Source organism: Chiloscyllium plagiosum, unplaced genomic scaffold (assembly GCF_037043375.1).
Source record: "Chiloscyllium plagiosum isolate Xiang-an unplaced genomic scaffold, Cpla_swu_hap1 HiC_scaffold_37, whole genome shotgun sequence".
Taxonomy (NCBI): Eukaryota; Metazoa; Chordata; class Chondrichthyes; order Orectolobiformes; family Hemiscylliidae; genus Chiloscyllium; species Chiloscyllium plagiosum.
Genome location: NW_028270175.1, coordinates 11173122 through 11199374, shown reverse-complemented (window position 1 = coordinate 11199374; position 26253 = coordinate 11173122). Strand labels below are relative to the sequence as shown.

Sequence of the window (26253 nt, the reverse complement as noted above, 5' to 3'; positions counted from 1 at the left end):
TCAAGTGTAGATCTTTTGGGATCAACATATGAAGAGACGGTATTGCACACCCCTGAAGCAGGTGAGACTTTTAACCTAAGCATCCTGGCTCAGAGGTAAGGTACAATCTTGGAACTCAGGGAAGCCTCATAACCCCCAGTCCCTGTGTTCCATTAGCAGAACACACCTCTGAATATCTGAACTGTTAGAACACTAGATGTTTCTTTATTCAGGAAAAATTGCCTTGAATTCGCTTTCAGTGGACAAAACAGTTCTCACGAAAATCCAGCCCAGCTGGAAGTAGGTCAGGAGCTAGTGTTGAACAAATAGCATTTTGAAATGAGCTTAGTGCGCCACTTATTGATGAAGTAAAGAACTGCAAGAGCTGCGAACACAGATCCAAGACAATGACCACAATTTTCGCCCAAGCTTCCAGCCTTTTCTTAAACCTACCAAAATTGTATTCTTTTGTGGGGGGCTTCACTTTTGTTATCCTCTTTCTCAAATAATTCTCTCCACAACAGTACATTCGCGGACATTTTGAAAAAATACATCAGGTATGCATTGAGTAAAATACAATTAACTTGTAAACTGACTTTATCACTGCAGGAGCTGAAAATGTGTTGCTGGAAAAGCGCAGCAGGTCAGGCAGCATCCAGGGAACAGGAGAATCGACGTTTCGGGCATAAGCCCTTCTTCAGGAATGAAGAAGGGCTTCCTGAAGAAGGGCTTATGCCCGAAACGTCGATTCTCCTGTTCCCTGGATGCTGCCTGACCTGCTGCACTTTTCCAGCAACACATTTTCAGCTCTGATCTCCAGCATCTGCAGACCTCACTTTCTCCTTTATCACTGCAGGATTTAACTAATCTTTCTTTCAAATGTTCAACCTAACTTGATCTGCTAATTGGGGCAGCCAACTGGAGAGAAGCCTTCAAGGATTCAGGGTTGATAAATGAAGCAAAGCTCAAGCAACAGTGAATTAAATTCAACTTCAGCCAGTTTCTACTACAGGGTCCAAGTCACATAGGAAACTGTCATACTGCAGTATAAAATGATCATTAATGTCCTTTCTTCTTCTTCAACCTCCAATTTGTTGATTGCCATAGAGTGATAATGGTTCAAAGGAGGCCTGTCAGCCCATTGAGTCCAAGTCAATTCCTTATACAGCAAGCCAAAATATCCCCTTTCAGTGCTCCATCCCCTTAGTCCTTCAGTTTCGTCAAGATCCCAACCAGTCTCCTCTTGAAATTGTTCACTGTCTTCTCCTCCCTTCACAGGCAGTGAATTCTGCGTCATCACCATTCGCTGCATAAAAAAGCCCAGGCTGCATCCTGAGCTCAAAACCTTTCATTCAGTCCTAGTCCTTCAACCTTTAGTTTAATGTGAATAACTTTCCTTCGTCTATTCTCACTAAACTATTACAATCTTGTTCACTTTGATTAAATCCCCCCTCAATTTCCTCTGCTGCAAAGATAACAGTACCAGCTTCTCCAAGATTGTAAGCAAAAAGAGAGCCACAATCTGTTATCTCTGTTTCCTAGCCCAATAACAGTTTCTCGGCGGATACTTCTGAGCCTCGACAGCACGTAGTCAATTACTCAGCCTCATTTTTCCAAAAAAAACTTACATTTGTTAGCACGTCATTGGGAGAGAGAGAACAAGAGAGAGTAACAGAAACAGATAGAAAATGAGAGGACAGAGACAATGCAAGGAGAGACAGAAAGAGAATGGGAGGAGCCCAAGAGGGGAGAACGAGAGAGAGGAAGTGAGAGTGTGTGCAACCAAAACAGAATGAGAGAATAGAATGAGAGAATGAGAAAGAGAGAGAATGTGGAAGAGAAGTGTGTGTGTGTGAGAGATGGAGAGAAAGAGAGAGTACAGTGAGAGGAGAGGGGGAGAGCAACAGAGGGAGAGAGAATGTGACACACAAAATGAGAGAGAAAATGAGAAAAGAAAGTGAGACAGAAAAAGTGAGTGAGAGATGGAGAGAAAGTGAGCAAAAGAGCAAATGCAAGTGAGCGAGACAGTAAGAGAGAGAAAGAGAAAGCCAGAGCTAGAAATGAGAGACAGAACAACAGAGAGGGAACACAAGACAGTGAGAGAGGAGAGAGAGCAAGAGACAGAGAATGTGAGAAACAGAATGACAGAGAAAACGAGAAAGTGAGTGAGAGAAGAGAAAGTGAGCGAGAGAGGGAGAACAAGAGAGAGAGAGGGGGAAAGTGAGCGAGAGAGAGAGAATACAAGAGTGAAAGACCAAGAAAGAGAGAACCAGAGTTAGGATGAGAGAGAGGCTATTCCAGCTGATATATAAACTCAATTTTCTACTCCTCAAATCTCCAAGAAGCATCCAAAATTAAATCTCTCTTTTCATGAGAAGCAATAGTGATTGTTTCCAATATGTCTATTCACAGCGCCTGTGTTTGTACTTTCAGCTGACACAAGTTTCATAAAGGCGATGAAAGAAACCATGAAATCAGTTGTACATGAGCAGAAAACCTTTCATCACCAATCAATGTGTCACTAATATTTTCAATTTGATCGCTTGCTGGTTTCAAATGGAAGCGCTTCTGACTGAATAATCAGTGCTTTGATTGATCTGTATTCCAACCGTAAGAGAAAACACTGATCACTGAACTGAAGGCCGCTGTTGCTGGCTGGTTTATCACTTGCTCGATTTGAAAATACAGCACTAGATGTTACCTCTTTCACAGAAGTCTCCCTCACGTCCCATTGGACATTCACACTTCGCTCCGCCTTCAGGTAGCACCAAACATTTAGCTAATGGGTGGCAGGGGTTGGGGTCACAAGGGTTGTGCTCATCTGCACATGTTGCTCCTGCAAAAGTATCAAATTATATTGCATTGGTTGCATCTTGGCATCTTACAGTTCTAACCTATATTATGCACATCAGCAAACATTAAGGAATTTATGCAAACATTAAGGAATTTATGCAAACATTAAGGAATTTATGCAAACATTAAGGAATTTTCGATGAATATTCAGGAATCTTAAGTAAATGCTAAGATTTTTTAAAAAAAAGATAAAGACAGTGACCCATGAATAACGCTTGTGTGGACTTCCTATTGGGCAGCTCAGTAGCTGGTTTGGCAAAGTATTGAAAATAATAGGTTATCACAGCTACAAATGGTTTTGGAGATGGGCATTGAGGGCAAAACCTCTAAATGTGCAGATGATGCTAAGCTCGGGAGAATAGTGAATTGTGAGGATGATGCTGAACGATGTCTGAGGGACATTGACAGGTTGGCGAAATGGGCAGACATCTGGCAGATGAATTTCACTCAGGGAAATGTGAGGCAGTGCGTTATAGCAGAAGAAACACAGAGTGCGAGAATGGTACAGCTTTGAGGGGAGTACAGGAACACAGGGCCCTTGGGACTGATGTGCATGATATTCTGAAGATGGTCAGGTAAGTTGAAATAGTTGTTCAGAATGCTTATACGATCCTTAGATTAATAAGTAGAGGCACAGAGTATAAAAGGTGATGCTACACCTGAACCAATCATTGGTCAAGCCACATTTGGAACATTGTGTTCAGTTCTAAACACCTTATTTAAGGGTGGATGTTAGAGCCCTGGACAGAGTTCAAAGGAGATTTACTAGAATGATACCAGGAATGAGGAATTTTCAATACAAGGAAAGGTTAGAAAAATGGGCTTTTTCACCTTGGAGGAGAGATTAAGAGGTGACCTTTTCGGGATGTTCAAAATTCTGAACAAATTAAAGACGAATATTCTGTTTCCACCAGTTGGCATGTCAGTATCTAGGAGTCACAGTTTCAAAATTGCCAGCAAGAGAGTTAGGAGTGAACGGAGGAGAAACTTCTTTACCCAGAAAGTGGTTCGGATTTGAAAATGCTGCCTGGGAGAGTGGCAGAAGTGGATTCCATGGGGGTTTCAAAAGAGACCTGGATATATATTTGAAAGTGATATATATTTAGAGGGCAACGGGGATGGGGCTGGAGAGTGGGAGTAACTGCGTCACTCTTTGGGGAGCTGAAACCGACATGATGGGTCGAATGGCCTCCTTCTCTATTGTCAAATTCTATGATCCTTAAAAGTGGAATTCTTTGCAAAGCCATAACAAAAGCAGGGATTAAAAAAAGTCTGGAGTGAAAGTGTTTTCTGTTCAAAGGGCATTTTCTACTTTTATCAGTTGTTCAGGAACCCAAGACTTGTACTGTGGTATGCTTCAGTTCTGAAAAAGTTAAAAATCACACAACACCAGGTCATAGTCCGACAGGTTTAATTGGAAGCCCTAGCTTTTGGACCGTTGCTCCTCACAACCACCTGATGAAGGAGCTGCATTCCGAAAGCTAGTGCTTTCAATTAAACCTGTTGGACTATAACCTGGTGTTGCGTGATTTTTAACTTTGTCCACCCCAGTCCAACACTGGCTCCTCCAAATCATTCTGAAAAAGGAACACTTATTCAGTTTTTATATCCGAAAAAGCACCTCATCTGACCAGAGGGAAGAGATAGCCAAGTGAAAACATTAGGGGTGGCACGGTGGCTCAGTGGTTAGCACTGCTGCCTCACAGCACCAGGGACCTGGGTTCAATTCCTGCCTCAAGTGATGTCTGTATGGAGTTTGCACATTCTCCCCATGGCTGTGTGGGTTTCCTTTGGGTGCTCTGGTTTCCTCCCACAATCCAAAGATGTGCAGGTTAGGTGAATTGGCCATGTTAAATTGCCCATAGTGTCAGGTGCATTAGTCAGGGTTAAGTGTAGGGCGAGTCCAAGTGGGTTGTTCTTCGGAGGGTCGGTGTGAACTTATTGGGCTGAAGGGTCTGTTTCCATACTGTTGGGGTTCTAATCTAAACCTAAAATAGATCCAGGAATAAGTCAACCAGCTCTTTGAGCCTGCTTATTCATTCATTCTGATTGTGTCTGATCTTCTACTTCAACTCTGCACTTCACCCCTATCCCTTGATTTCCTCAGGTTACCTTCTGAAGTAAGGCTTGACCTACTGCCACCTCAGCAATGTGTATTCAACTCAACGGTGGTGAGTCTGTCTACCAGCACCAAGTTGTCATGTTTTGTTCCCAATATCAGATAATTTTGTGGTCCCTACAGATGAGGAATGTAATTTCGGTTACAACTCATATCAGACTTTGTAAGTGTTCTGCAGTGAGCTGTCATTTACCAGGAATTTTTCAGGCATGTACCAAGCAGAACTGATATATACAGGACAGATTTTTATTCCATCTGTCTTAACTCCATCAAGCCCAAGTTCCACTGACAAAAGGACAATGCTTCAACAAATTGTGGCATCCAGTTCCTTTTGAAAAAGGGACAGTTTTTATAAATTAGTAAACACACAGAGCTTGGAGTCTGAGTTTCTGGAAATTAAGTCATCAGTATCAATATGCACAAGACATTCGTTTTTAATTGTACTCTTTGATGGACTTTTTCTGTTTGCTATGTGCTGACACACTCAGAACGCCATCAAATGTTCAGCTCTTGAAGAATGCATGTACTTTCTGTTGTCTGCTGTTCATGTAGACAATCTTTCTGCCAGGGACATATCCTAGTTAATTAATAGCTTAGTAAGAGAAAGGACTAAGGAAAGCTTTGAACAAAGACACGGCTGGATTAATTAGTTAGAGCTTATTAGGGTTCTGTTAAAGTTAAGGTACTTTGACACAGTGCCACATGGAAGCTGCTAAATACGATAAGCAGGGAGGCTGCAGAAGGAATTGGACAGGCTAGGAGAGTGGACAAAGAAGTGCCAAATTGAATACAATGTGGGAAAGTGTGAGGCTATGCACATTGCTAGGAAGAACAGAGGCCTGGACTATTTTCTAAATGGGGAAAAGCTTCAGAAATCTGAAGCACAAAGGGATTTAGGAGTCCCAGTTGAGGATTCCCTTAAGGTTAACGTGCAGGTACAGTTGGCGGTCAGGAAGGCAAATGCAATGTTCGCATTCATTCTGAGAGGGCCAGAAAATAAGAGCAGAGGTTTTCTGCTGAGGCTGTTTAAGGCATTGGTCAGATCACAGTTGGAATATTGTGACCAGTTTTGGGCTTCCTATCTAGGGAAGGATGCGTTGGCCTTGGAGGGGGTCCAGAGGAGGTTCACAAGAACTATCCTGAGAATGAAGGGCTTGTCACATGAGGAGCGGTTGAAGACTCTGGGTCTGTGCTTGGTGGAGTTTAGAAAGATGAGGGGTGATCTCTTTGCAAATGATACGACGAGGGGCCTAGAATGAGTGGATGTGGAGAAGATGTTTCTACTAGTAGGAGAGAATAGGAACTGAGGACACAGCCTCAGAGTGAACGGACTGAGGAGGAATTTCTTCAGCCAGTGGGTGGTGATTCTGGAACTCATTGCTGCAGAAGGCTGTGGAGCCCAAATCATTGAGTGTGTTTAAGACAGACATAGACAAGTTCTTGATTAGTAAGGGGATTGAGGGCTGCAGGGAGAAGGCAGGAGAATGAAGTTGAGAAACATATCAACCATGGTTGACTGGTGGACGAGACTTGATGGGCTGACTAACCATGAACCTATCTATTTCAAGGTTTGTAGCTTGGGTGCCAGTTGCCGTGGTTGTGGGTATATTCGCCAAACCAGGAAGTTGATTTGAAGACGTTTCATCTTCTGTCTTGGTGACATCTTCAGTGCTTTGGAGCCTCCTGTGAAGCGCTGTGTCTTCTGGAATTTATTTGGTTCTGTTCCTACTGCCAACAATAGTAGGACAAGCTAAACAGCCAGAGAATTTGAGGAGCATGGCACTCATCCATGGATTCCATCAACACAAACATTGACCTAGACCCAATATAGTGACCGCAACAACAAACAACCCGAAGCAGCAGGAACAGAACCAAATAAATTCCAGCAGAGACAGCACGGAGCACTTCACAGGAGGCTCCTAAGCCTTGAGGATGTCACCGAGACAGGGAATGAAATGTCTGCAAATCAACTTCCCAGCTCGGTGAACATACCCACAACTACATCAAAGTATCTATTTCTCTGGGTGGGTTGAGGGTTGGTATGGATTCAATGGGTCGAATGGCCTGCTTCCACACTGCAGAGATTCTATGATTCTCATAGTGTGAGAATCACGCTTCAGCCCATCAAGTCCACACTGATCCTGAGAAGAGTAACCCACTCAGACCCCATTACTTTACACTTCCCCTGACTAATGCACCTAACCTATGGGCAATTTAGCAAATCACCTAACCTGCACAAGTTTGGATTGTGGGAGGAAACCACAGCACCCGGAGGAGGCTCATGCAGACACAGGGAGAACGTGCAAACTCCACACAGACAGTCGCCCGAGGCTGGGACCGAACCTGGCTCCCTGGCACTGTGAGGCAGCAATGCTAATCACTGAACCACTGTGCTTCCCTGAAGAAGAAGAATGACTTTGCTACCTGTTGTGAGAATTAGAACTTTGTTTACTGTCTTGCCTTAATTGGCAAAGGCTTTTACCTGAAAACCCGCTGTCACACTCACAGTGGAACATCTCTGCTTCTTTTACGTGGCACTTGCCATTATTCTTACATGGGTTGTTTTGACAGGGGTTATTCCCACACTCGCCAACACCACTGCCATATAGGACATCACTGCCTGTTTCCTCAAGGTCGTAGACCAGATTATTGACGTCCAGCAGGCGGATACAGCCCTTCAGTCCTTTCTTTGCTGCTGTTCTCTCTGTAACACTGGAAAAATAGGAGGCATTTTTGTGAAACATAAGAATTGTTTCAGGTGATTGACACAATGAGAAACAGGAGGTCAGGTATTTAACAATCCAAATCAAAATACAGAGGACGCTGAAGATTTTAAATAAAATCCAAATAAAACACCATGAAACACTTGACTGGACAGACAAGGGATAAAGCAGAGTTCATATTTCAGACTGTTGAGTTTTCACCAGAATTGATCAACCTGAAATTTTAATCCTCTTTCTCCTTCCAGAGGTACTACCTGACAGGCTGAGTTTTATACCGGCTGTAACTTTACTCAAAATTCATGCAGGAAGCTATATTCTCATCACTCTTCCATATTGTGTTCCTCGGTGACTTGGCTTGCAAATTCAATCAGGGAATATGTAGACATGTATACCTCAGGAAGGAACCAGCTCCTCCGCCTGATCTGTGCCAGTCTGTCTATACTATTGATCTCACATCTTTACCTTGGAGAAAAAACAATCTAGAAAGGTCCTCTTATCCACTGCCATCCTATAATTGCTAATTATTCATCAGTGCAGGTGGTCAGGTTAGTGGTTCCAGTAATTCTGGGATACGAATACTCCTCTAGATATTCCATGTGCTTTTCTTTGATCCCTATTCCTTTTCCTAATTTCACCTCTTGTTGAGTTTCCATTACAACCTCCCCCTCACCGTACTTAAACAATTGGAAAAAGCATCAGTTTCATCTTCTTACACTCCAACCTCAAAGAATTTAAAGCCAAACCTAATTTCTTCTGAAGTTTTCATCTCTGCTCCCACTGCCCACTGAGGAAGTGATGGCCTAGTGGTATGATCACTAGACTACTAATCCAGAGGCCCAGGTCATGGTCTGAAGATACGGATTTGAATCCTGCTATGGCAGATGGTGGAATGTGAAACCAAGAATCTAATGATGGCTGTGAAACTTGTTGATTGTTGGGGAACTAACACCTTTAGAGGAAAGAGACCATTCAGCCCATTAAATCTAAACTGATCCTCAGAAGAACATCTCACCCAGATACAGTTTCCCCACATCCTATCCCTGCACTTACAATGGATAACCCACTTGGCCTACACTACGGGCAATTTAGCAAGTCCAATCCAACCAACCCGTACAGCTTTGGACTGTAGGAGGACTCTGGAGCACCTGCTGGAAACCTGTGTTGATATGGGGAAAACGTACAAACTCCACACAGACAGTCATTCAAGGCCAGAATCAAGGCCAGATCCCTGGCACTGTGAGGGAGTAGTGCTAACCATTGTACCATCATGCCACCCTTTAGGGAAGGAAATCTGTCATCCTTACCTGGTCTGGCCTACATGTGACTCTAGACCCACAGCAATGTGGTCTACTCTTAATTGCCCTCTGGGCAATCGAGGATGGTCAATAAATGCTGGCCTAGCCAGTGACACCTGTATCCCATGCTCAAATCAAGAAAATGGAATCTTCCTCCAACAGACGGCCAAATTCCTGATTTCAGGAATTCCATCTCCATTGGAACTCAATCCCTTCCCCATGCCCCAAAACCTCTTGACACTTTAACCCATCTAGACTGTGTTGTTAAGAACCACAGTGTGACATCTTCTTATCTTCTCTACTTCCCTCATTCTATCCTGTCGCCCTCTGAACTCTATTCTCTCAGGTTTACTCATGACATTGACAGCAAAGCTGTGTGGAGCAGTTCGGCAGAAAACAACCTTAACCAAGCACAAGCTGAACACCAACTCTCCTCTTTCCTCCTGTTCCCCTCCCACCAACACACATCAAGCCACCCCAGCAAAAGGTTTTACAATGCTTAGCAAAGTATTATGTTATTGAATCACTAGAAACAGGAAGGGGAACCAAGTTGAGGCTTGCACACCCCAACACGCCATAGAAAAGGTCTACACATTCCCAGATGCTTTTACAGGCCTGGACTGAGTTAGAATATCCAAACTATAAGAGACCATAGAAAATGGCACGTCAACCACAGTGATACTCAGCAGCAGCTTATCTGCTATGTAATACTTTTGAAGGATAGGCACAGATGTAATGTAGGAAATTTGGGAACTCAAATTGTTTATCGAAGTACCGTTAGTTGTGCTATAATGTGGCAGTTTCATTCTCATGCAATCCCATGTTAAGAAAATTGTGTTAATAGCAGCACCATTTAAACTAATGGGGTTGGAATCATATCATAACCAATACACGCTTTAAATGTTCATGCTTTAGAAATGGTGTCCCCAATTCGTTAATCGCGTTACAGCGAATCCGCATTAACGAAACGCGTATTATAGCGGACCGACCTGTACTACAAACAATATTGTGATAACCAGAGATAAGCGTCCCATTCTTCACTGAAATAATGTCATTGATTCCTATACATCCATCATAAGAAGCCAGATAGGGTTTCAGTTTAAAGTCTCATCCGATCACCAAGTGTTTCTGGAGTTGTGGGGACAACATGCAGTTACACAGTGAATTCAAGCATTCTGAATGGAAATGCCACCTCCTGGGGGTTATAGCAAACACTTACAGTGCCATTTCATCCTCTGGAGCCCCTCCCAGGAACAGGTCAGTGTCCAGGTTTAGTCCATCAGTTCCATCAGGACTTTGCCCAAGCACATGTGGTTCACCGTCCACTGATAGCATTCCATTACGTCGGTTACGGTTCACAACCACTTGGTGCCATTTCCCAGGCTCTATCAGTGTTTTACTGATGATGATGCCAGTTCCAGAGCCAGTGTTGAACCTGTCGGGATTCAGAATGAAGCAAATTGACAAATACGCAAAAACCAGTCATAGGTTGAAAATCCAGGATCAACCTGCAACTCAACTCAACTCAGAGATGGTTTACTCAGACATCCCATGCAGTTGCTGCATTGCAACATTTATCAACTTGATATCAAATTCCCTTAGCTAGTTAATAAGAGCTACTTCTGACTTTTGCTAGCATCAGAACTGCAACGATTCTGCAACTGCAACAGAGCAACAATTTCAAGAAATTTACCAAATAAGTGTAAGGAAAATGAACACTGAGCAAGAAAGGGAGAGGTTGAAAACATTGACCGATATCATGAAGAAAGAAATTGGTTTTGAGGAAGTTGTTAAAAGGTGCAGAGAGAGACGGAGAGTTTCATGTCACTGTTGTGACCTCTCTTATTTCTCCCCTGGGCTATACATGATGACGTGAAGGGTGTCAACATGGGAGGGATGAAAAGAAAATATCATTCTGAACCTCTATGAAATTCACTAGCCAACACAATTACTGTTGTTCCAACTGAAGGAAAAATGCATTTGGAATATGTTCAAAGTTTTTAAACTGTTGAGAGATATTGATAAGCTGAATTCAAGCAGGGTTCCTTAAAGTGCTTTAATAAAAGGCACAAATGCAAACTTGCTCCATAAAATTAAATTGTTGCCTTTCCTTTCCTATAAGCAGTACATATCTAGAACAGACTCTGAAGAATGAGGGATGAATGAGTGCCTGGGTATAAAACAGGCTGATCGTTAGAAGGATAAACCTGTTCTTGTAGAAACAAAAGAACAATACCAGGAAAGTCAAAGGTGAGAAAAGATAATATGGTCCACTGAGACTCATCCAATTAGTATCTTAAATCTCCCAGCATACCATCCAGTTATATTTTAAACAGGCCAGATGTTTTTGCCTTTTCTGCCATCTGGTAGATTATTAAAAACATTTATTACAACATTCAGATCATTAAATACTTTGAAATGGCTTGGCTCTGATGTTCTGAGACCACAGTAAAAATTAATCTGTAGAATTCCAGTGTTAGAAGCAAAATAATCGTCATCTCTGGGTTGTTGCCGGTGCCACGTGACAGTGAGGCAAGGAATAGGGAGAGAATGCAGTTGGACACGTGGCTGCAAGGATGGTGTAGGAGGAAGGGCTTCAGGTATTTGGACAATTGGACTGCATTCTGGGGAAGGTGGGACCTGTACAAACAGGATGGGTTGCACCTGAACCAGAAGGGCACCAATATCCTGGGGGGTAGGTTTGCTAGCACTCTTCGGGGGGATTTAAACTAATTTGGCATGGGGATGGGATCCGGACTTGTAGTCCAGCAAGTAGGTTAGCTATTTGTCAGGATGTCCAAGAATGTAGGGAGGCTGTGGAGAAGATAGCACTGACAGGGAATACTTGCGGACACAGAGATGGGTTCAAGTGTGTATACTTTAACGCAAGGAGTATCAGAAATAAGGTGGGTGAACTTAAGGCGTGGATCGGTACCTGGGACTATGATGTTGTGGCCATCACGGAAACGTGGATAGAAGAGGGACAGGAATGGTTGTTGGAGGTTCCTGGTTACAGATGTTTCAGGAAGATTAGGGAGGGTGGTAAAAAAGGAGGGGGGGTAGCGTTGCTAATTAGAAATGGTATAATGGCTGCAGAAAGGCAGTTCAAGGGGGATCTGCCTTTGGAGGTAGTATGGGCTGAAGTCAGAAATAGGAAAGGAGCAGTCACCTTGTTGGGTGTTTACTATAGGCCCCCCCAATAGCAGCAGAGATGTGGAGAAGCAGATTGGGAAACAGATTTTGGAAAGGTGCAGAAGCCACAGGGTAGTAGTCATGGGCGATTTCAACTTCCCAAATATTGATTGGAAGCTCTTTAGATCAAGTAGATTAGATGGGGTGGTGTTTGTGCAGTGTGTCCAGGAAGCTTTTCTAACTCACTATGTAGATTGTCCGACCAGAGGGGAGGCCATATTGGATTTGGTACTTGGTAACAAACCGGGACAAGTGATGGGCTTGTTAGTGGGTGAACATTTCGGTGATGGTGACCACAATTCTGTGATTTTCACCTTGGTTATGGAGAGAGATAAGGCCGTGCAACAGGGTAGGTTTTACAATTGGGGGAAGGGTAAATACGATGCTGTAAGACAGGATCTGAGGAGCATAAGTTGGGAGCATAGGCTGTCAGGGAAGGATGTCGTGGAAATGTGGAACTTTTTCAAGGAACAGATACGACGTGTCCTTGATATGTATGTACCTGTCAGGCAGGGAAGAGATGGTCGTGTGAGGGAACCTTGGTTGACGAGGGAGGTTGAATGTCTTGTAAAGAGGAAGAAGGAGGCTTACATAAGGTTGAGGAAACAAGGTTCAGACAGAGCATTGGAGGGATACAGGATAGCCAGAAGGGAGCTGAAGAAAGGGATTAGGAGAGCTAAGAGAGGGCATGAAAAATCTTTGGCGGATAGAATCAAGGATAACCCCAAGGCATTTTATGCGTATGTGAGAAACATGAGAATGACGAGAACGAGGGTAGGTCCGATCAAGGACAGTAGTGGGAGACTGTGTATTGAGTCAGAAGAGATAGGACAGGTCCTGAATGAGTACTTTTCTTCAGTATTTACAAACAAGAGGGACCGTATTGTTGAAGAGGAGAGTGTGAAATGGACTGGTAAGCTAGAAGAGATACTTGTTAGGAAGGAAGATGTGTTGGACATTTTGAACAACTTGAGGATAGACAAGTCCCCTGGGCCTGACGGGATATATCCTAGGATTATGTGGGAAGCAAGAGAGGAAATTGCAGAGCCGTTGGCAATGATCTTTTCGTCTTCACTGTCAACGGAGGTGGTACCAGAGGACTGGAGAGTGGCTAATGTTGTGCCCCTGTTCAAAAAAGGGAATAGGGATAACCCCGGGAATTACAGGCCAGTTAGTCTTACTTCGGTGGTAGGCAAAGTAATGGAAAGGGTACTGAGGGATAGAATTTATGAGTATCTGGAAAGACACTGATTGATTAGGGACAGCCAGCACGGATTTGTGAAGGGTAGGTCTTGCCTACAAGTCTTATTGAATTCTTTGAGGAGGTGACCAAGCATGTGGATGAGGGTAGAGCAGTGGATGTAGTGTACATGGATTTTAGTAAGGCATTTGATAAGGTTCCCCATGGTAGGCTTATGCGGAAAGTCAGGAGGCATGGGATAGAGGGAAATTTGGCCAGTTGGATAGAAAACTGTCTAACGGTCGAAGTCAGAGAGTGGTGGTAGATGGTAAAAATTCAGCCTGGAGCCCAGTTACCAGTGGAGTTCCGCAGGGATCAGTTCTGGGTCCTCTGCTGTTTGTAATTTTTATTAATGACTTGGAAGAGGGAGTCGAAGGGTGGGTCAGTAAATTTGCAGATGATACGAAGATTGGTGGAGTTGTGGATAGTGAGGAGGGCTGTTGAGTGCTGCAAAGAGACTTAGATATGATGCAGAGCTGGGCTGAGGAGTGGCAGATGGAGTTCAACCCTGTCAAGTGTGAGGTTGTCCATTTTGGAAGGACAAATAAGAATGTGGAATACAGGGTTAATGGTAGGGTTCTTAGTAAGGTGGAGGAGCAGAGGGATCTTGGGGTCTATGTTTATAGACCTTTGAAAGTTGCCACTCAGGTAGATAGAGCTTGTAAGAAGGCCTATGGTGTATTAGCGTTCATTAGCAGAGGGATTGAATTCAAGATTTGTGAAGTGATGTTGCAGCTGTACAGGACCTTGGTAAGGCCACATTTGGAGTACTGTGTGCAGTTCTGGTCGCCTCACTTTAGGAAAGATGTGGAAGCTTTGGAGAGGGTGCAGAGAAGATTTACCAGGATGTTGCCTGGAATGGAGAATGGGTCGTACGAGGATAGGTTGAGAGTGCTAGGCCTTTTCTCATTGGAAGGGCGAAGGATGAGGGGTGACTTGATAGAGGTTTATAAGATGATCAGAGGAATAGATAGAGTAGACAGTCAGAAACTTTTTCCCCGGGTACAACAGAGTGTTACAAGGGGACATAAATTTAAGGTGAAGGGTGGAAGGTATCGGGGAGATGTCAGGGGAAGGCTCTTTACCCAGAGAGTGGTGGGGGCATGGAATGCGCTGCCCGTGGGAGTGGCAGAGTCAGAATCATTGGCGACCTTTAAGCGGCAATTGGATAGGTACATGGATGGGTGCTTAAGCTAGGACAAATGTTCGGCACAACATCGTGGGCCGAAGGGCCTGTTCTGTGCTGTATTGTTCTATGTTCTATGTTCTATAATAAATACAGTGTAATTTTTACAACAAAGCCTTGAGAATAAAGCGTCGACATTTCAAGGGCCAAGATAAATTTCTTTATATTCCTATTTGAAAACCTAATAGGGCCACCCAACATATGGGGGTCCAGTGGAATATGTGCGTAATATATATGGTTACAATGGAATTTGCATCTTTACAATGCAAAGGGAGTGGTCTGCTTAAATCATGCTTTACATTATTTTAAAATGATAAAAATCAATAACTAGAAACTGAACCAATTTATTTAAGCAATTTGCTTCTTTTAACAGGAATGTAGTCTTACCTGAGCTCCACATGGCCCCTCACAAGGGCAAGAGAGATGAAGTCTTTGCCTTTCTTCTGTCCGTTGTACAGCAGTAAACCATCCAGGTCAGACGCACGGAATTCTAGATTAATACGTACTGTGTAGTAAGCCTTCATTGTCTTAAATGCCAGGTACGACTTGCCTCCAAACTCAGGTAAATGGTATACGATTGCTGTATAAAACAAAGCAGATCTTAACAGTGTTCAAGTCTCAGCAATGACTGTGATTTCTGAAAATTACTTACAATAACTTGATGAACCAAATAGTTAACATTTTAAAAAGAGACTTTAAAAGATTTTACATACCAGTAACTACTAAAAGAAATGGAGATACATTTTTGTTTTGTTTTTAATTTTTTGCTTTCATTCTAAAATCTAGAATCTGTTTTTGAGGTTACTCTTTTTTGCAATAATCCTCAATGCAAGACCTATAAGAATTACACATGCCAATTGGCTGCCAAATGTGTGTATTGCGAACATTGCATTAATGACTTGTTCCATAACTCCAGCTGTCCAATATCTAAAGCATACCTTACAATTTGATAAGCTCGTTTATTCCTTATCTCCTTGACTTCTCTCAAACCAGGAACAGTGGTGATATAGTGAACACAGACTAAATTACACACTCTGGGAGATTTAGAATTCTGATACAGAAAAACATTGCTCCAATTTATTTACAGCTCACAAAAAAGATTATCGTGTGCTCAAATGAAAAGGCATTTACTGTAATAGTAGCGAATTGTATGTGACAACATTAAATAGGCAACCTCTGAAGTAGCATCGCAGCTCAACGAGAATTTCAGTCCAAAAATACAATTGATGATAATGAGATGAATTAGTATGGATACCATTTCAGCAAAACAAAAAAAAATTAGTAGATTAGCTAGCATTGAGTTTGTCGAGGGCAAGTACCTGATGAGATCAAAATGTATGGAAAATGACAATAAGATATAGTTCAATTGCAGCATATTCAAAATGTATAAATTTATTTACCTACTAACCACAGAAGAAAACACAAAGGGGTAAAGGGTGCCATTAAATGGAATTGAAAAATGTGCAGGTCTGTGGGGGGAGTATAAGAGTTGGACTAATTGAATTGCTCTTTGAAACAGTGGCACAGATGTCACTCAATTAGATTAATGCTTTTTTTTAACTTACAAGATAAACAAAATGCTAACATTTGGCTCACTTAGTAAAATAAAATTAACTCAATCAAAGGTTCTGGTTAGTCTCTGTATTTCTATGGCTTCTCGCTTCTTTCAAAAGAGTAACAACATTGACAAGAAAACAAAAGGGCTACACCTTTTGCACACTGAACTAAGATGCACCACACTAACACATTAGGGACTAGGGACACTGGAGAGTGGAAAGGGGACACAGGTTTGTTGCAGAGGTCCCACAGGTTCGAATTCCTGATTTCAATTATACTGCCATTTGGAGGTAGTTCCCAAAGGTTCATCACGTTCCCACAAGAAGTGAGGAATACAGGAAGGTTCAGCTCCTCAGGCTGTCACGCTGTCTGAAGTCTAGAAATTAGCAACTTCCCTAATCTTTGGGCCCAGACATGATATTTAGAGAAACCAAGAAAATGAAAAGGGCTGCCTGATAAAATAAACATTTGCATGTTGGCAAAGTCTCGAGTTCAAACATTGCTCTATGCTAAAGAAGCTGATTACAGCCAAGACAGTTATACTCAGAACTCATCAAAGCTGAGGAATGTTGAGGCAGAGGTATGCAGAGTGAGAATGAGCATTCTTGCTTCCACAACAATGAAAACGGACAAGATTGAACGTCTTTTCAGGAGATAATTCAATATTGTTCTGCCCAAGCTGCCTCCCGTCATTAAAATAAAACAAGGAACTACAGATGCTGGAGATCTGAAACATGGGATTGCTGGAGAAACCCAGCAGTCTGGTAGCACTTATGGAGAGAGAAATAGAGTTAACATTAACTGGAGTTCTAAGAAGGGTCACTGCACTCAAAACATTAGCTCTGCTTCCTGTTCACAGGTGCTGCCAGACCTGCTGAGCTTGTCCAAGGATTCCTTGCTTTTGCTTCCGATGCATGAACAAAGCTCATCGATGGTTAATAGTCACATTTACAAAATCCTCAAGGACCTTCAGAACTTGAGAGTCACCATCGTCAGCAGAAGAGATGAAAAACTGGGGAGAATCCACCTCTGGTAAAGAAAATATCTTATCCTTAAACACATTGTTGAGAGAAATTTAGACCCCATTATGGAGTTTTACAGTTCTTACTTTGCTCACAAACAGCTCCTCCCCTTCCAGCTGGGCAGCTGCAAGTGTAATCCTTCCCATCATCTTCACAAGTGCCTCCGTGGAGACAAGGGTGCAAATCACAAGGTTTGGAAATGTAGACATCTGGCAGCTTGGCAGGAGTGTCCTTGGAGTGAAGGGGTCGCCTTGGGGTTGCTGCCTTTGTCGTGGTTGTCAGAGTCGTGGAAGTCCCTTCGGGCCGCCTGGTGGGAGAGTGGGGCCTCCTGGTGATTGCCAGTGGGAGGGTGACCAGTGTGGACGCTGTGGTTACCGGCACTGTTGTGGCTGCTGTGGTTGTGCTGGTGGTTGTGAACAGCACTGGTGCCAAATCTACAGTTAAAAAAAAAACAAAGAGGAAAACCTACATACAAACTGAATTAAACCACCCGGCCCCGTAATGTTTGGCAGCAGAATTAAAAACACCATGGTACATTGCATTTACATAAACCTGTCAGATGTTAATTATAACAACCACCTCCATTTATATATCACCTTTAATGTGTGAAGTATTCCATGTGGTTCTCTGGAGTGCTAGCAGACAAAAATTATAACACAATATTGTACATTTTAAAATTAAGAACATGCTTTTCACATTTAATTTAGAGCCATCTATTATAATAATTTAGGGGAACTTCTGCAGTTTCCATTTCACAACTCACGCTACATTCATTTATTGTCTGACCTGTAGATCCTTTGGGTAGGATAGAGATGCTCTACAAGAAGTAAGCCTCTTTATTACCCACATGATTTGATACAGAAAGGAAACAGACAGCTGGTGTAATACTATCAGCTTGAAGATTAATAGTTCCTCAGTTTTTAAGGGGAAAAAAACTGACTGGATAAATGTACCTCCCTCGCCAGATATTTTTGCAGAATAATTAAATCAGAACTGAGCTTCTGTCACTGGACCCAAAGTCTCAATCCTGCTTTCTCTCCATAGATGCTGCCAGACCTGCTGAGTTTCTCCAGCAATTTCTATTTTTGTTGCATTACCTGGGTCTCTGGATTAATAATATAATGCTATTACCATTAGGCTGTTGCCTTCAGCAATGAACAAAGACTGAGGAACAAAACATACGCCTAATACAACAAGGAACACTGTCCAATTTATCATGTAGAGCCTGATTTTCTCTATCTCACAGGTTACTAAAACTTCAAATAGCTGCACAGGCCGAGGATGCACCTTTCCTCTAGATGACTACCTCGGTAAATAATTTAGAGCCTGTGATCTCTGCAACACACTATTGTGAAATACAGCACAATATCCAAACTGACATGAAGTTGAGAGTCCTACCCACATTAAGGCTGCAATGCATCATTCATCTGAAAGACTGAGGGACGAAGATACCCAAGACGAAACAAAACACTGGGGCACATTGCCAGAGGAACTCAATTCAAAAGCAGAGAAGCTGCATGAAATATATGTAGGGGCCAAAATTCATCTCAAAACGAATGGTATTAGATTGGCTGACTTCCTCACACAGCGCCCGATATTCAGTACTAGGGACTACATTGGTCAGACCAGATGTACAGCACCGCAATCAATTCTGCTCTCCGTATCATACATCAAATGTAAAGCAATGGTGAAAGAACTGAAAAGATTCACAAGAACAATCACAGAAGTGAAATGCTATAACTATCTGAAAAGATTGACCAGTCTGAAGATCATTTTCTAACAGACACACTGACAGATGCCCCAACAGGTAGTTTTAAATTTATAAAGGGTTCTATACGATGGACACAGAGAGTGGAAGAGTTCAAAATCCATGAGTATAAATATAAGTTAACAAATAACTCCAGTAGACAATTCAGGTTTAATGCTTCTCCTCAGAGAATGGTGAGGATGTTGGATTTGCTACTCCACTGTGTGGTTGGGGTGAATAGCATAGATGCATGTAAGGAAATTTAGGTTGAAAGCAGTTAAGTGATAGAATTTTGGTTTTGATCTATATCGCTGTTTTTTCACTGTCACTGTGTCAAATTCCTGGAACCCATTCCTCAACTGAAGTATGGGTGCACCTGACATCATGCAGACTGCTGCGGTCTACAGTGTGCTTTGGCATCCCCTCCTCAAGTACAATTAGGAATGGGCAATAAATGTTCACATACAATCTACAAACAAATACTCGACAATGGTTTATAAGGAACAAAGTAGATGAAATAAGTAGATTAGATTCAGCATAGGCTTGTGTGGAACATAAATGGCATTAAAGGTAATGGTGTTGGGAGTCTTAATATTAGAGTTGCATTGAGCACTACTCAGTGGAGAAAGGGACCCTAAATGAAGCTAAGATGAAGACAGATGTGCCATCTCTGACTCCTGATAGTCTCTGTAATTAGTAACATAGAAACTCAGAGCAGGAATTGGCCATTCAGTCCTTTGGACCTGCTGTCCCCATTCAATATGATCATGGCTGATTCCTGCTTTTGCTGCATACTCCTTGATACATTAAAATAAAAAATGTATCAATCTCTTTCTAGAGCATACTCAGTGACCTGGTCTCCACAGTCTTCTGAGGTAGCAGATTCCACAGGCTCACTACCCTATGAGTGGTGAAGTGTTTCCACACCATAGCCCAAAATGGCCGATCCCATATCCTGAGACTGTGACCCTTGTTTTAGACTCCCCAAACAAGGGAAACAACCTGCCTCCTTCTCACCTGTCTCTAACCTTTAACTATACCCAGAAGGTGGGAGGAATCTTATTGTAAGGGAGATAGAGACAGAAACCATCAGAACAGTTAAGAAGTATTTACAAATGCATTTGTGATGGTGAGGCAGACAACACTATGGGCCAAGTGGTGGAATATGGGATGAGAATAGCTTTATGGTTGTTTTTGACTGGTACGGGCACAATGTGCTGTAAACCTCGATGAGGATTCTGGGTAATCCAAGATGGAGGACTGGAAAAATTTCTGGCTGGAACAGTTGCTCCTTTATTAAGGCATTTTAGGTGCTGGAAGTGATTTCCTTGAATCCCAGGAGCTGCAATTACTGTTATTTATGCTATTGCATTGCTTTGGAACTTTGGGAAAAAAAAGTCAAAACAACAGGATTTTAAAAGGAAGAAGAACAGACAAAGGAAGCACATGGCGAGGTCAGTGCAGGAGAGAGAGAAAGAAACTGACACAGCAGTGAACCTACACAGTTACTGCCTTTGCTCTTTTGAATTCATGTATCGCTGGACATCTGAGTGCGTCTGGGAAAATTAACAAACAGTGAAATTCACAACTGATCTTGGAGGAACTGTTTGGGCGAAGTTCACAGCACAGAAGCAGATAAGTGTTTTAAGTGTGACCTACAGAAAGTCTGCAGTAGTGAGTAGAGTGGGTTCTTTCTTGATTATATGTTTTTTCAGGTATGTCTCTTGATTAAACTTAAAATTTAAGCCATAACTATTAATTCAACCTGGGGCAGTGTTTTGTAGAGGAACAAGACGGTGTTATTTTCTGGGTCTGTAGATTGTGAAGGAGCAAAAATGGCCTTTAGTAGAGTGATATGCGCTTCTTGTCAGATGTGGGAGTTTAAAGAGAATTTAAGGGTTACTATGGATTATATCTGCAATAAATGCTGTTGGTTGCAAATCTTAGTAGATCGAATGGATCGGTTGGAGAGACAGTTTGAAGCGATGAGGAATTTGCAACTGCAACAGTATGTGATGGATGGCAGAAAGTCTCAGATACAGTCACATAGATGGGTTAACTCCAGGAAAGGTAAGAGAGATAGGCAGCTAGTGCAGGAGTCTTCTGTGGCTATACCCATTTCAAACAAGTATGCTGTTTTGGAAAATGTAGGAGGTGGTGGATTCTTATGGGAACTTTGCACCAACAGCCAAGTTTCTGATATTGAGACTGGCTCTAATGCAATGAGGGATACGTCGGGTTCCAAGAGATAAATTGTGTTAGGAGACTCTCTAGTCCGAGGTACAGACAGACGTTTCTGTGGCCAGCAGTGGAAAATCAGAATGGTGTGTTGCTTCCCTGGTGTCAGGATCAAGGATGTCTCAGAGAGAATGCAGAATGTTCTCACGGGGGAGAGGGGCCAGCAAGATGTCATTGTCATTGTCCACAATGACAAATGAAGGAAAAAGGTTGAGAATATGAAGGGAGATTACAGAGAGTTAGGCAGATATTTAGAAAGGAGGTCCTTGAGAGTAGTAATATCTAGATTACTCCCGGTGCTGCGATCTAGCGAGGGAAGGAACAGGAGGATAGAGCAGATGAATTCATGTCTGAGGAGCTGGTGAATGGGAGAAGGATACACATTTTTGGATCATTGAAATCTCTTTTGGTGTAGAAGTGACCTGGACAGGGAGGATGGTTTGCACCTAAATTGGAAGGGGACTAATATACCGGCAGGGAGATTGGCTAGAGCTGCTTGGGAGGATTTTAAAAAGTAAGAGTGGGGGGGAGGTGGGACTCAGGGAGATAGTGAGGAAGGAGATCAATCTGAGACTGGTATAGTTGAGAACAGAAACAGTCAGGGCAGGCAGGGACAAGGGAGGACTAATAAATTAAACTGCATCTATTTCAATACAAGGGGTCTAACAGGGAAGGCAGATGAATTCAGGGCACAGTTAGGAACATGAAACTGGGTATCATAGCAGTTACAGAAACATGGCTCAGGGATGAGCAGGATTGGCAGCTTAATGTTCCAGGATACAAATGCTACCGGAAGGATAGAAAAGGAGGAGAGGAGGGGGAGTGGCATTTTTGATAAGGTATAGCATTACAGCTGTGCTAAGGGAGGATATTCCCAGAAATACATCCAAGGAAGTTATTTGGGTGGAACTGAGAGATAAGAAAGGGATGATCACCTTTTTGGGATTGTATTATAGACCCCCTAATAGTCAGAGGGAAATTGAGAAACAAACTTGTAAGGAGATCTCAGCAATCTGTAAGAATAACAGGGTGGTTATGGTAGGGGATTTTAACTTTCCAAATATAGACTGGGACTGCCGTCGTGTTAAGGATTTAGATGGAGAGGAATTTATTAAGTGCATACAAGAAAATTTTCTGATTCAGTTTGTGGATGTACCTACCAGAGAAGTGCAAAACTTGACCTACTCTTAGGAAATAAGGCAGGGTAGGTGACTGAGGTATCAGTGAGGGAGCACTTTGGGGCCAGTGACCATAATTCTCTTAGATTTAAAATAGTGATGGAAAAGGATAGACCAGATCTAAAAGTTGAAGTTCTAAATTGGAGAAAGACCAATTTTGACGGTATTAGGCAAGAACTTTCAAAAGCTGATTGGGGGCAGACGTTCGCAGGTGAAGGGACGGCTGGAAAATGGGAAGCCTTCAGAAATGAGATAACGAGAATCCAGAGAAAGTATATTCCTGTCAGGGTGAAAGGAAAGGCTGGTAGTATAGGGAATGCTGGATGACTAAAGAAATTGAGGGTTTGCTTAAGAAAAAAAGGAAGCATAAGTAAGGTATAGACAGGATAGATCGAATGAATCCTTAGAAGAGTATAAAGGCAGTAGGAGTATATTTAAGAGGAAAATCAGGAGGGAAAAAAGGAACATGAGATAGCTTTGGCAAATAGAGTTAAGGTGAATCCAAAGGGTTTTTACAAATACATTAAGGACAAAAGGATAACTAGGGAGAGAACAGGGCCCCTCAAAGATCAGCAAAGTGGCTTTTGTGTCGAGCCGCAGAAAATGGGGGAGATACTAAATGAGTATTTTGCATCAGTATTTACTGTAGAAAAGGATGTGGAACATACAGAATGTAGGGAAATAGATGGTGATACCTTGCAAAATGTCCATATTTCAGAGGAGAAAGTGCTGAATGTCTTGAAACGCATAAAGGTGGATAAATCCCCAAGATCTGATTAGGTGTACCCTAGAACTCTGTGGGAAGCTAGAGAAGTGATTGCTGGGCCTCTTGCTGAGATATTTGTATCATCGATAGTCGCAGGTGAGGTGTCGGAAGACTGGAGGTTGGCTAACGTGGTGCCACTGTTTAAGAATGGTGGTAAGGACAAACCAGGGAACTATAGGCCAGTGAGCCTTACGTTGGCGTTGAGCAAGTTGTTGGAGGGAATCCTGAGGGACAGGATGTACATGTATTTGGAAAGGCAAGGACTGATTAGGGATAGTCAACATGTCTTTGTGCGTGGGAAATCATGTCTCACAAACTTGATTGAGTTTTTTGAAGAAGTAACAAAGAGGGTTTGGTTAAGAAAAAAAAAGAAGCATATGTAAGGTATAGACAGGATAGATCGAGTGATGAGGGCAGAGCAGTAGATGTGATCTATATGGACTTCAGTAAGGTGTTCGACAAGGTTCCCCCTGGGAGACTGATTAGCAAGGTTAGATCTCACAGAATGCAGGGAGAACCAGCCATTTGGATACAGAACTGGCTCAAAGGTAGAAGACAGAGGGTGGTCGTGATGGGTTGTCTTTCAGACTGGAGGCCTGTGACCAGTGGAGTGCCACAAGGATCGGTGCTGGGTCCTCTACTTTTTGTCATTTACATAAATGATTTGGATGCGAGCATAAGAGGTACAGTTTTTAAGTTTGCAGATGACACCAAAATTGGAGGTGTAGTGGACCGCAAAGAAGGTTACCTCAGATTACAACAGGACCTTGATCAGATGGGCCAATGGTCCGAGAAGTGGCAGATGGAGTTTAATTCAGATAAATGCGAGGTGCTGCATTTTGGGAAAGCAAATCTTAGCAGGACTTATACACTTAATGGTAAAGTCCTAGGGAGTGTTGCTGAACAAAGAGACCTTGGAGTGCAGGTTCATAGCTCCTTGAAAGTGGAGTCGCAGGTAGATAGGATGGTGAAGAAGGCGTTTGGTATGCTTTCTTTTATTGGTCAGAGTATTGAGTATAGGAGTTGGGAGGTCATGTTGTGGCACTACAGGACATCGGTTAGGCCACTGTTGGAATATTGTGCGTAATTCTGGTCTCCTTCCTATCGGAAAGATGTTGTGATACTTGAAAGGGTTCAGAAAAGATTTACAAGGATGTTGCCAGGGTTGGAGGATTTGAGCTATATGGAGAGGCTGAACAGGCTGGGGCTGTTTTACCTGCAGCATTGGAGGCTGAGGGGTGACCTCATGGAGGTTTACAAAATCATGAGGGGCATGGATAGGATAAATAGACAAAGTCTTTTCCCTGGGGTGGGGGAGTCCAGAACTAGAGGGCATAGGTTTAGGGTGAGAGGGGAAAGATATAAAAGGGACCTAAGGGGCAACTTTTACATGCAGAGGGTGGTACGTGTATGGAATGAGCTGCCAGAGAAAATGGTTGAGGCTGGTACAATTGCAACATTTAACAGGCATTTGGATGGGTATATGAACAGGAAGGGTTTGGAGGGATATGGGCCAGGTTCTGGCAGGCGGGACTAGCTTGGGTTGGGATATCTGGTCAGCATGGACGGGTCTGTTTCCATGCTGTACATCTCTATGACTCTAAATTAGTTTGGGGGCACATGCAGGAATAGGGGGCAGGATTGTGTTGGAAAACCCCAACCACAATTCCCACCTCATGAGTAAAACTCTAAGCCTGTGTTTTCCTAATGGGATAGTCCCACCAGCAAAATGGTGACATCTGAAAACCACCCCTCAGAAACACATTTAACTTTGGGATGAGCGATTTTTCCATCGTTCCTAAGATGTAGAACACAAACCCAGACAAAGTGTTTGGACACATTTAATTTGGGAAAACATTGCTTTTAAAATGCTAGTCATTAACTAGAATGCAATATTCCCTGTTCTTGATTCCCTAACAGATGAAAAGAGCTCCACATTTGTTCCCTGAACTACCAAGTTTCTAGGGTTTGTACATTGTTTGTATTATACTATTTAAATTATTGTTGTCAGGGTACATGTGCTAATTATGAGTTGACCCAAAGTGTATCTTTTTTAATTCATTAGTTCACAGAATGAGGGCATCACTGGCTCGGCCAACATTTACTGCCCACCCCTAATTGTCCAGAGGGCAATTAAGTCAACCACATTGCTGTGGGTCTGGAGTCACATGTAGGTCAGACCGGGTAAGGATGGCAGTTTCCTTTCCTAAAGGGTTTCCTAAACCCAGATGGGTTTTTCTGACAATCGGCAATGGTTTCATGGTCATCACGAGACTCTTAACTGATTTTTATTGAATTCAAATTCCAGCATCTGCTGTGGCAGGATTCAAACCCGGGTCCCTAAATTATTACCTGGGTCTCTAGATCATCAACTTCCCAACTGAGCAATTATACTCAATGGATACAATTGCAATTCCAATCTGAATAAATTTAAATACACAAATTCAGAGGAAAGTATTTTTAAAAAACACTCCATTTGGAGAAAGTGAGATCATTCTATCCATTTCTCGCTGAAATGATCACCATCAGGAAAATGGGGTTGTTTATGTTCACAACTGGGCTTAGTACATGAATTAGGACAGTAACAACAAGCCTGGCACAAAATCATTAATATCTTTTCCTTCGAAGTGGACCTCTGAAATCTTAAAGCCAAACCAAAGGTCAAAGAGTCCAAAGGTCAGTCAAGGGGACTGTCCGACAAGCAGTACAAACCGAGAACGTGGGTCCAGAACTTTGCCACCACCAGAGGGTAGCAGTATACTCTGTCTTCTTATTCAGTCTGGCTTGGGCAGCATCATGACAGTATATGATCTGCTGCGTGGAACCTTCTAGAGAATTGCACCAAATAAAACGAGAAAACAGCTGTTCTAGTTTTGGCCAAAGCTCTGCGGAGGTGTTCCTTTCCTCTTTCAGAAAAAAAAAGGAAATAACATCTGCAGAGCACAGTTTGATTATGATGAGGTCATGTTCCCCAGAACATGTTGTGAGATCTGCTATTCTTCCCCAATGGTTACAGGTATTAATATTCCAGCTATCCACAGTACTACACACTTGGCGGAAGTTGTTCATTAGCAGACACTAACATTGAAAAATAGATAATAATTTCTTTTATATGGTAGGCTAATGCAGAAGGACATGAATAAAACTCAAATGATATT

The 26253-nt window shown here is 42.6% G+C and overlaps 1 protein-coding gene across 6 annotated transcripts in view; it reads right to left on the bottom strand.

The window, feature by feature from the left end:
• agrn (agrin) overlaps nucleotides 1-26253 on the bottom strand; it is a 531414-nt gene that overhangs the window by 49599 nt on the left and 455562 nt on the right. For all 6 annotated transcript variants that reach the window (XM_087980308.1, XM_087980309.1, XM_087980310.1 and 3 more), the window contains 5 exons: nucleotides 17253-17600; nucleotides 14975-15167; nucleotides 10189-10404; nucleotides 7434-7663; nucleotides 2681-2815 (listed from right to left, as the gene is read on the bottom strand). In XM_087980308.1, coding sequence (XP_087836434.1) covers nucleotides 2681-2815; nucleotides 7434-7663; nucleotides 10189-10404; nucleotides 14975-15167; nucleotides 17253-17600 — 1122 coding nt within the window. The remainder of the gene's footprint in view (nucleotides 1-2680; nucleotides 2816-7433; nucleotides 7664-10188; nucleotides 10405-14974; nucleotides 15168-17252; nucleotides 17601-26253) is intronic.